Genomic DNA, 12,231 nt, shown 5'->3' with positions numbered 1-12,231 from the left:
GGGGCGCATCAGAGGACACGAAGCGCGTCACCTTGTGCGCCAGCTCCCGGGACAGATTTAATCTGTTCCTTTGTCATTAATAGGAGTACAAAATGAAGAGACAGTTACACAGCTGGCTTATCCATTCAGAATACTTTTGATCCACCTGCACTCCTGGTTTGTCATCGCCAAATAGCAGAATCTTTGATAAATGGCTTTAATCTGACATCAGATGTGACGGGACAGTTAATATAGATATAAATGTATATGCTGGTTCAGACGGTTACATTAAATAGTGATTGCTGTGATTGTTTATTGCATTAAAATGTGCCTGACACTCTGGAAACCTGCCTCTGAAGCTTTGTTGGCGTGAGCGCACATGTGCGCCTGTCATCAAATTACAGCTGTGGAGGGTGCACTCTCATTGCGCCGAGAACAGACCAGGTTGGAGCTGGCGAGCTTTCAGCGCACTTTCTGCACTGTTTTTGGCATGAAATTGTCACTGCGCCAACATGAATCTGCTGACACCTCCCCCTGGTGGCCGTCACACCATTCTCTGCGGAGACAGTCGACCAAATTGTCAAATTGGCACACGTACAGCAGTGCGCCACATGAAATTAACACGGCGCGGGGTGCGCCAAGCTTGCGCTCTCTGCACTGTGCCAAGAAATTAGAGCCCCTGGTTTTCAGTTCAGCCCACAGATTTTTAAGGGGATTCATATCAAAACTTAGTGCCGGCCAATCAGAGACGTTTACTTTGGTTTTCTGGAGGTAGTTCCTCACCATGAGCCATGCTTGTTTAGGGTTTGGTGTCATGTTGGAAGACAAAGCACAGACTTAGGATGCGGTCACACTGGCCAATCGTGCAGTGCCTAAGCACGCTTCAGCCTTAAAGCACGTTTGGAATGGCCTGTATGACCGCAACTGTACTGTGCTTAAGCACGATTCCCTTCCATGCTTCGGCACACTTCGAAGAGGTGGGCTTCGGCACGGTTTACTTCATGCACGAGCACAAACACGCGGACAGCGCGTGCGATCCATTACGTATAATCACCGCGAGCACATCTCTCGACAATCATTTTAAACAAAGCGGGGGTGTTAGAGGGCTGTGTCGGGCGAAAACAACTTAATATAAGTCCAAAAGTCTCTAAAGTTGTAGCAGTGCTCTCTGTGTCTCATTGTGCTGACTCTGATGAGATCGTGCTTCATGTAAACAGATGCTTCACGATGACGTAGGCGGGCTGTGCACGTGTCTGATACCCGCTAAAGTCTGGTTCATATTGGGGTAGTGTGACCGCTGGCCGTACTCTCCAGCTGGGGAACAGCGCTGCAGGGGGGCAATCGTGCTTAGGCAAGGCATCCGTTTCGGATGGCCAGTGTGACTGTGCTCTCAGACCCAGTTTTGTTGCTGACTGCTTGAGGTTTTCTTTCAGAATCTTCATACATCTCCTTCTTTCTTCATGATTCCTTCAACCCTGATGCACTGAAGCGTCCAAACAGCATGATACCCCCACCACCTGTGGGGATGGTGTTCTTTGGGTTATATACCTCTCCCACCTTTCTCCAAAAATAAGCATGTCTCTTTGGCCAAAGAGCTTGTTTGCTCATCTGACCAAAGAACATGCTTAAAGTATGCATAATCTTCCTCCAGGTTGTCTTCAGCACACCTCAGTCAGGTTTGAGGGTGTGTCTCCACACTAGAAGTGATGTTTTTCTTTGCCTGAATCCTTACAGTTCATTTCTGTGCAGGGCTCAAGTGATTTTCTTCTTCAACACTACAATTCCTTACCTGGCTGAGGTATTAGCTTGTGGTTTGGTACTTTTATACGTGGCTCACTGGTTTTCTAGCGAGAGTCTTTCAACATACTTATTTTGTACTGTTACGCTCTCTTAAAATTTCTTCATAATATTTCTCACTTCACCTTGTGACACTTGGAAACATTGAGGTAACTTTGTTCATCCTTCTCTTGCTCATTTGTTCATCTTTTGTCCATAAGCATCAACTATTATTTTCATAAGTCTGAACTGATTTCTTTTCTTTTCTTTTCTTTTCTTTTCTTTTCTTTTCTTTTCTTTTCTTTTCTTTTCTTTTGCATGAAACTTTCTCAAGCGGAAGTTCAATCTCTTAATGCTTTTTTTTTAAATGGTATGGTACATGAAGTGTAAGACAGCCCTTAGTTTTAATTTTGTTAATTGATTACAAGCTGGAAGCATTACAAAGTCAAAGTGTATTAAATGCACAACAGTTGTTTGCGCCTTGGCCTGATTAAAAGTTCAGTTCTTCAGGGGTCAATTAGTTTAACCCTGGTAGATTTTGGTTTTGGTGAAATAATTTTGTTTTTGTGTGCAAAGTGAAAGAATGTTAGTATCCAAAATACAACTAGGATATTTGGAAAAGCTGTGTTAAAGATTCACTGATATTCTTAACTTAAGGGCTAATCATTTTGAGCTCAATTGTACTCTGACGAGACACCCCGCAGCCTAAGTACTGGATACCACTGCTATTCCCACCTGCTAATGACAGCACCCTTTTAAAAAAGAATTTAGCACTTGATATGGTTGCTAGGATACACATTTATTGACTTTGGTATAATTCACAGGGATTGGTAAGGTCATTTTTTGTCTATGCGAGGGGCAGCTCTAGGATCAGAGGTTCAGGGGTGCTGAGCATCCAAAAAGCTGCCTGGCCAGGGAAGATATATTTCACTGTTTTGTTTTGTAGTCCCACATTTGTACATTTTTATGCGATTTCATTCCCACTTTTATAAAGGAAAAAAAAGAGAAAGCCAATGAGTAAACCATCAAACCTGATAATGGTTATTTAAATGCTGAACCACAACTAGGTCTAGGCGATTATGGCAAAACTCAGAATCACAATGGTTGGTTTTCAGTCTGCCGTCACACTTTGTGATTTGTGTAACGACACAACCTGTGGTCTATTTTCAACTCCCTTTGATACAGCAACTCCTCAAGATACATATGAACTAGCCCCCTAAAATAAGTACTGAAAATGGACCTCGAACTTGTTTTTTTAGACTTTTATTTGAAATGCAAAGCACATGTGAAACACCTGAACAGAAATGGACCTTTTTAATGTTTGTCTCTGCTGTTTCCACCTTTTCAGTATTACATAATACAAAAACTTACATCAAAACAGACTTTAGAAGCAGAAAACACACACACACACACACACACACACACACACACACACACACACACACACACACACACACACACACAAACACACACAAACACACACACACACACACACACACACACACACACACACACACACACACACACACACACACACACACACACAATAGGAGTTGTAATGTTAATGGGCATCTAGTTAATTAGCTAGTCAGTAGCACCTTGGCTTTAATACTAACATAGTCACATAACACAACAGCTAGCTACTGTCATTTCAATTCAATTTAAACAGAGGACAAGGGTACTCTTTTGTCTGGTTCATATAGGGGTAGTGTGACCGTGGTTTGGATGGCCAGTGTGACTGCGCCCTTAGGTGAGTCAATTTTAAGCTTAAGATGTTTTGGAGTGTCAGATCTCAGGTTGTTCAGGGCTTTTTCACTGGAGTTTCTGTCACTCTCTCAGAAACAATAGGAGAGGTCAGCTGACACGGGTCACACCCTCTATTGAATTGCCAAGTGAAACCAGACAAAGGTGGGATTTTACTAAAATCTGAGCTTTAAGAAAGCAGCTTCTGGAAACTCAGCAGAACAAGCACTGAAATTTAGTTTGAAGAAAGTCAAGCCAGCTTAGGTGTGTCAATTTTAAGCTTAAAGCTACAGTCTACGATTTGGAAGCTTGGTAATTATTAATAAGACTATTTATGAGGCCATCGAGGTCCGATGGTCTGATCTATGCTATATAAAAAGCAAAAAGAGTGAAAAAATCCATTCCGTACATCAGCTGCAAAACAGCATAATTATTGACCAAGAAAGTTGTTACTTTTACCCTCCACAGCAAAGAAAATTAAACAAAAAAGTTGTGAGGAAAAGGCTGAAGCAGGGATGAATTATGAGTGATACAGGTGCCAATGGAGACTGAATATTGGAGAATTGTACAATTGGTGGAAAAAGCTGCAGAGGGATTTGGGACTGAAGACCGGCACTGAGACAGCCTAATTTCAGTTGAACAGGTACTTACATAGTTTACTACAGTGGGAGATGACAGCTGAATAACTCTGGTTAGTCTGTGCCTATACCAGCTAATGACTGGTCGAAACAGGTAGGCTCTAGAAACTAGACAGGGGCGGTCCAGCCTGGTCCAATCAGCCAAGTTGGAAACAGCTGTGACTCTGCCAGGTATATATGTGCACAGACAACAGAACTGTTTCTATGATCATTGACTGCTGTGTTGTGCGTGTGCTGCTCAATCTGCTGATTTTGCTGACTGTCTCCCCCCGTGAATCAGTTAGACTTTTCCCAATCTTTGTCTACTGAGCAACAACACAGCACTTGAATACCATGCTTTATAAATTACTGTGCCAATGAAAGCATACATTCTGGTTGTGTACTGCCCACCAGGGGGGGTAATCTGGATAGCTTTGTCTCAGATCTTGACATGTTACTCTCTGACATCCTTGATGATAGCACACCATTGATTGTCATGGGAGACATGAACATTCACATTGACAAGACACAGGCAAATGATTTTTCTGGCACTCCTCTCTTCTTTTGACAACAAACTGGTATCTTCTCCTCCAACTCACGAAGCTGGCAAAATCCTTGAAAATCTGCGCTGACTCATAACTGTTCCACAGCAGAAGTGACAGTTAATCCACTACACCTTTCAGACCATTTCTTGGTAAATTTCTCTGCCACAGACACCCACAAACACGGGCACCCATGAAGATGGTTTCCTTCTGCATGGGTGTTGCTGCGAGGGACCTCAGGTTTCTGAGGTTCCTCACAGCAACGACAGCTCCGTTCTTTTTACTCTCGTTAATCAGGCTACAGACACACTCTGTTCCTCTCTGGTATTGGCTCTGGACAAACTCTGCCCCCTGGTGTCAAAACCAGCTAAGAGAAAGCCATCTTGTCTATGGCTCTCTGAAATTCGAAACTTGGCATCTCAAGGTTCTGCGCTGTCGTGGTTCAAGTACTACCTCACAAGCAGATCCTTTAGTGTGGCATGGTGAGGAGAAGTGTCTAACCCACATGGCCTATCCACAGGGGTACCCCAGGGTTCAGTGCTTGGTCCCCTACTCTTTTCCTTATACACTCTCTCATTTGGTGCAGTGATCCGCTCTCATGGCTTCTCCTACCACTGCTATGCTGACGACACTCAGCTCTTCCTGTCTTTTCCTCCTGTTGACACAACTGTCTCGGCTTGGATATCAGCGTGTCTGGCTGATATCTCCACAGGGATGAAGGGATGCCTTCTTCTCACAAATCTGTCCAAAACTGAGCTCATCGTCCTTTGTGCTTGTCCCTTGGTTCAACCAAGGAACCACCCTCAATGTCCTGCTTGATTCCAATCAACTTTTGCCCACAAACTCTGCCAGAAATCTGGGTGTCATGATTGATGACCAGCTGACCTTTAAGGTTCATGAGGCCTCGGTTGCACAATCTTTTCAATATGCCCTCTATAACATCAGGAGGATCAGACCTTCCCTGACATGACAGGCCACGCAGCTTCTGGTACAGGCCCTTGTGATATCACACATTGACTACTCCTGGCAGGCCTCCCTGCGTACATTTAAACCTCTGCAGATGATCCAGGATGCAGCAGCACGTCATCTGGTTTTTAACCAGCCCTAAACAGAACGTCACCCTGCTGTTAATCTCTCTACACTGGCTTCCAGTGGCAGCTCAAATCAAATGCAAACTGTGGTACTCTCTGACCACCTGTCTTATTTCCTAGCTATATGAATCAGTGGAGCAAAAATCAAAACTGGTAATGGTAATAATGTCTTGGCCATATTGTCCTTCATGCCCACAGTTGGCGGTTGCACTTTTTCTTCTACAATTACATTAAAAGAGCAATGTTTATTCACTTATACTCGACCTGAGCTTGTCTTTCTAAGCTCATCTAAAGCCCACTTTCTTATCTTCACCTGTGTTTTGTTCAGTGTCCAGGCCAGTGGAAGCCAAATTGTGTGCTGGTGAGGACCCCCCCTCAGCGGTGCAGCAGTGCTCCATCCCTTGCCAGCTTCCTTGTCTGCTCTCTCAGTGGTCTCCTTGGAGTGCCTGTGTACATGACGACTGCAAAGAACCTCAAGGGAAGAAAGGTAAGAGAAAGTTAACATTAGAAGATTTAAATATAGTGTAAACTTGATGTAAGTGGTAATTAAACAGACAAAGGACAGAGGAAAACTTGGACCTGGCAGCACTGAACAGGCCATTGCACTTTAGTGCTTGTAAGGCAGTAGCAGCTTACCAATAGAGGGCACTGGGGACCTGCCTTCCCTAGTGGAGAGTATTTATTTATTTTTTATTATTTTATTTGAAGAACTAATATTAACAAAATCACTTCTTTAAATATGCAATGTAAATATATGAAAATGAATACATTCATTGATTTTTTTATGTGGGAAACAGGGCTGCTGGAAAAAGCACACCCAAAGCAGAGACAAATAGCCAACACGGGACTGTTGCTGGGGCAAGATATGGCGCTTATTTAGCCAATCAGCGTTGTAGAAAGTAATCCTGGAGCACGTGCTCCACTACCCAAGTCCCACCAGTGACATCAAATTTTAATATGCACACCTTGCCAAAAATCCTTTAGAAAGTTCTATTCTACCTGTCTAGCAGTAACTTTTATCATAAAATCTACCCAGTTCTCGTAATAACAATCGTTGCTATGCCAATACAGAGGCTAAGTTTTACTAAACACCTAAGAGCAAATGGCCCAAAAACATGATTGACAACACTGTCTTCGTGTACGCAAGTTGCATGTCAGTGGGCAGTGCAGTGCTTTGAGGGGAATCTGTCTGTGGAGGAGAATTATTAGATCTGAAAGGAAATGGTGTTTTAAATTAATCTCCAATTGACAATTTCACTGTTTTTCCTAACTGCGATATCTGTTAAAAGGAGTGGGTATTCTTTAACTGGCCCTAACTGCCACCTTTTACAAATAAAGAGGATACTCTTCAGATATTGTTTACCACTTACAGCAATGCTCTAACCTGAATATTTTAATAACCTTTTCACCACTCCCAGCATGTTCGTGGATTGGAGATGCCACTTTTCCGGCTGCCAAACAACACGGCGTCATTTCTCTCTACCTCTGTTGCTAGGGCAATGTGGATCTTCACCATGGAGGAATTCCCTTTTTCCCGTAATGCGTCCCTCCATGCCGTAAATTCCATGGGATTGCCCGACTTAACCTTGAATATTTAGGGGTGTGTAATATAAGTTACGATTGTTTTCAGCTGCCACATTTATCAACACCTGATCAGGCGTACACTGTGATTTTCCCCGGTACGTACGTTTCAGAAACCACATGTGAACATTGCCATAAACTCATTTTTACACCCAGATCTGCGCCAATTCCCACGTAAGATTAATAATGAGGGCCAAGGTGAGGAGGAGATCTATTTTATCCATTCTATTCTATTCTATTCTATTCTATTCTATTCTATTCTATTCTATTCTATTCTATTCTATTCTATAATTTTAGTCCATTTAGAATTTGGTGGCAGTATAACCTCTCAGAATTGGTGGGACAGAGCAACAAGAGGCTGAAAAGTCAGTGATCCTGTTGAGCTTAACAAGTATATTACTTCTAATGAGGTTAAATGGCAACAGGTCAGCAAGATGGATGTGTATAAAAAGAGCATCTTGGAGAAGCGGAGTTTCTCAGGAGTAAAGATGGGCAGAGGTTAACCAGTCTGTGAAAAACTATGTCAAAAAATGTGGAACAATTTCAGAAAAATGTTTCTCAGCAGAAATTGGGAGGGCTTTGACCATCCCAACTTCTAAAGTTCATAAAATCATTAAAAGAGGCCAACAATGAAGAGAAACCTCTGAGCACTGGGGACGAGGACAAGAGTCAATGTGGGATGTCTATGATCTTCAGGCCCTTGAACAGCACTGCATCAGAAAAAGACTTGACTCTAGAGTGAAAATCACTGCATAGGCTCAGGAACACCTCCACAAAAACACCATTCCAAATGTATTTCAGAGCTCTATTATACAAGAGGAAGCCATTCGTTCATATGAACCAAAAACAACAGTGTCTTCTCTGGGCAAAAAATAATCTAAATTGGACAGAAACTGTTGTGTGGTTGAATTGAAATTTGAATTTCCTTTTTTGAAACCATGGGTGCTGTGTCCTTTGAACTATAGAGGATAGGGACCCTGACCTTTTACTAGCTCATGGTTCTAAAGCCTGCATCTCTGATGTCATGGGGGTGCATTAGTGCATGGGGTCACAAATTCTGACAGGTCACAGATTTTGCTGTATCACCAGTATCCAGTGTAAACAGGTAATGAAAAAATGACTGATGTGATGTTTTACTTAAGCCAGAGAAAGGTAGCATGGTCCTACCCTTTCCAGTTTCATGAAGTTCATTTTGTGATTGCTATTTTTTTTTTGGATCAGTGATATTTATTTTGGATCGGTGAAATTTACTTTGTGATTTTCTGAAATTTATTTTGGATCAGGAAAATTTATTTTATGATTGGTGAAATGTATTTTGTGATTGGTGAAATTTATTTTGGATCAGTGAAATTTATTTTGTGATTGGTGAAATGTATTTGGTGATTGGTGAAATTTATTTTGGATCAGTGAAATTTATTTTGGATCAGGGAAATTTATTTTGGATCAGTGAAATTTATTTTGTGATTGGTGAAGTTTATTTTGGATCAGTGAAATTTATTTTTGGATCAGTGAAATTTATTTTGGATCAGTGAAATTTATTTTGTGACTGGTGAAGTTTATTTTGGATCAGTGAAATACATTTTGGATCAGTGAAATTAATTTTGTGATAGGTGAAATTTATTTTGTGATTGGTGAAATTTATTTTGTGATAGGTAAAATTTAAGTAGTGATTTTGATTTGAATTCTGTAAAATATGTTTGTGTGTTTTGAAATATGTTTGCTCAGTGAACTGTTTTTGTCTTTTTTGAAATACATATGTGGTTTGTGAAATTTACTGGTCCTTCTGAAATTTATTTTGCGCTTTTTGAAATACTTATTCCCATTGGCCTTCAGGGCCATTGTAATTATCCCTTTTTGATAGTTTGAAATGGTGATATAAAAGGCTTGTCTTAACAACTCTGTTCAATTCCTCCTTCCTTCCACTTAAGGTTTCAGAAAAAGGAGGAGAGAGGTCTGGTGGGAGTCCAGTAGTTCTTCAGAGGCCTGCCCTCATCAGGTGGAGTTTATCCCTTGTGAGCATCCCAGCTGCTACCTGTGGCAGGTCCAGCACATAGGAAAATGCCTTCCCAATAAAAGCTCCTGTGGTCCTGGATTGGTGGCCTTGAACATGACCTGTGTCAATACTGAAGGTATTGTTTTCATCACAAAGGAACAGTTTGCACTGGAATCAAACCTTTATCTTAGCCTGAATCAGTAACATACCACAGGGCTTTCACCTGATTCGGCTTTCTTCTGGCAGGTGGTTTTCGAAATGAATAGGTGCTAGACTATGTCAGATGGATAATTTGATCAGAGAGTGGGCTTTTTAAAAAATTCATTAAAGCCAACGTGTAACAATTAGTACTGGGGTCTGGAATATGTTTAGCTGTTGCCTTAATTGTGAAGCATGCACCATTATCTTCAATGTGATCCACTGTGCTCAGCTACTTCATCCTGTTGGATGAGAACATCAGAATTGATGAAGCATGCATTATTCATGAGCATCCATCTGGGCACAGATAACACTGACCTGATTTAAAGTCAGAATTACAGCTTGTCACCAGGAAATATTTGCTCATCTGCATGGATAACATATGGGTTGTAATGGCTTCGTTTTGGGAAGAATTTTATTAGTCTGACACAACAGATCTAATGTACGTCTAAAGGGTCCAAATATGTTAGGCTTTAGATGAGACTAACAGATCACTAAGAATACAAGCTTAAACAGGTGTCACAAAAATAAATTACATTAAAGCTGTTTATTATTGTGCAAAAGAAATGTTTTTTTTCTCAATTTTCGTACACAACGTTGCATTTCCGTGGCTTTCTCGTACGTCTAAGTGTTGTGAATCTAGCCTTTTTTTATACACTGTCAATGCATGTAGAACTCTGAAATATAGTTGCACCTCCACATCCTACTTTCAATGAATCAAAATCATTTTAAATAAAAAAGGCAGTTTAGGTACCTTAAACTTTATTATTTAAAAGTTGAACATTTTATCCTTCCCTTGATGTATCTTTTGAGGGGACAAACCATGGAATTTGGGCAGGTGGTAAACTGGTTCTAATACTAGATCCATTGGCTCCTGTGGAGCTACTGCTGTTGAAAGTTGTATGAATTTCTGCTGCAACTGGAGCTTTAGCTGCAAAAAGAAGAGAGGTGAAGGGTATCAAAGTATGCAGAAGTTGTATGGTCAGTGGGTTCAAGAAAATGTGTTAATGATGCTTTAGATTCTGAAAAAGACCAAGACCTAGATTCCTGGGACATTGACAATTTAGAGCAGTATTGCAGTATTGCTTGAGACAAGTATTCAAGATATAAAATAAAAAAAGCTTATATTGGCAGAGCAGTTTTATTACAAAATTAAATACTATGCTATTGAAAATTCCCCAGCTGACCACTCACAAGCTATGTCTAAAACTCTTCATCTCCCACGGATTTTCTTAAGGGAGTCTACCTGAAACCTTTTCATGAGTTGTTACAACCTTCAAATGCACATTGTTAACAGTGTGCATATGGACATTTCTGCAAAGGAATGTATGGCCCTTATGAAACTGAAAATGCTACTTTTAAGCAACCAAGTTCTATGACCACTGAAAAACATTGATTCTTGACTTCATACTGATGCAAGCGTTTCCTTGTGACTCCATGAATTTCTAAACCATTTTTGTGGTCACATTGAAGTCTTTTAGGATATTTCAATATCTGAACAATGTTGAATTATGTCATGAACATGCAGTTTAATGGGACTGATCTTGTCTTCATTGCTTTCCTAAGGGGTAGACGTTCATACTGCCAACTGTCAGGAGATCCCTCCCCCCAGAGAACTGGCCTGTGAAGCAGCCTGTCCTTTGGACTGTGTAGTTGGCCCCTGGTCTCTCTGGTCAACCTGCTCCCTAACCTGTTCCACCAAGTTGGCAGACGGTCGACAGATTCGAACTCGCACTGTGTTGGCACTTCCAGGAAAGGGTAATATCACATCGTTCAATAATTTTTTCATTCATTCACATACATGTATGAATTTTAGCCAAGAGAAAAACTCACGAGTGTAGTTCTACAGGGCTTGAAGCAGGAAAAAAATCCTGTGCCTGACTGGAGGGGGGGAGTTGTATTTATGAATCCATTATTATTATTATTATTATTATTATTATTATTATTATTATTGATAAGAATTATTTGAAAAAAATTTCAAAACAAATTTTCTGTTCACTCACACGGTATGAAGTTTGTCTGCAACAAGCATTGGCTGACAAAACAGTTTATTTCTTTAATGTAATTTTAAAAGAGGACAATAAAAATGCTTCTTAAATATAAACAAATACAAAAAACAACAGACATGCATGTGTGTACATATCAGGGTTATTATAGTAAATAAAAACATTTTCGTTGAAAAAATAAAATTAAAAAAACAAGGCTTTACATAAAACAATGACTAAAATTCTTCAGTGAGTTTACAAAACTTACTAAAATAACCTAAAATGACAGAGAAAATGTCTTTAGTGTTTGTCTTTGTCAATCTGTGTCATACATAAACTCGTTACTTTTACCTACTCTGCTCCTCCAGTTCTGCTTTCCACCTCCTTCATTATTTACTCTCTTCACAAAGCATATTAATCTGACAAATCAGGTGAACAGTTCCTTATTGGTCGATCATTCTGCCAGTCACACCCATAAACCGATACGCATCAATCCACAGTATGACGTAGCGGAGCGCCGCTGCTGCTTGATCGTGAAATCCTGATTGGTCCAATCAGGAAAGTGAGGCGGGAGCTGCAGAGGAGCAGCTCCCGCCTCTGTTTCCTGACTGGTTGAGTCGGAACTTGATTGAATGAAATCGTTGGTCAACGGAGGGCGGCCGGACCGACCTGCAGGATTTCACAATCAGGCAGGTTTGTCTGCGCCAAATTTCCGGCACTATGCCA

General features: G+C 40.9%; 1 protein-coding gene across 1 annotated transcript in view; it reads left to right on the top strand.

The window, feature by feature from the left end:
- Nucleotides 1–12,231, top strand: part of thsd7ba (thrombospondin, type I, domain containing 7Ba) — a 170,961-nt gene that overhangs the window by 40,948 nt on the left and 117,782 nt on the right. The window contains exons 8-10 of the mRNA XM_074694424.1: nt 6,077–6,235; nt 9,258–9,458; nt 11,087–11,278. Of these exons, the coding sequence (XP_074550525.1) occupies nt 6,077–6,235; nt 9,258–9,458; nt 11,087–11,278 (552 nt within the window). The remainder of the gene's footprint in view (nt 1–6,076; nt 6,236–9,257; nt 9,459–11,086; nt 11,279–12,231) is intronic.

The sequence above is a fragment of the Halichoeres trimaculatus genome, unplaced genomic scaffold (assembly GCF_033239565.1).
Source record: "Halichoeres trimaculatus isolate MK-OKI-2021-1 unplaced genomic scaffold, fHalTri1.1 fHalTri1_scaffold_19, whole genome shotgun sequence".
Lineage (NCBI taxonomy): Eukaryota > Metazoa > Chordata > Actinopteri > Labriformes > Labridae > Halichoeres > Halichoeres trimaculatus.
Note: the sequence above shows the minus strand (reverse complement) of the source record. Positions and strands in the feature narration are given on the sequence as shown.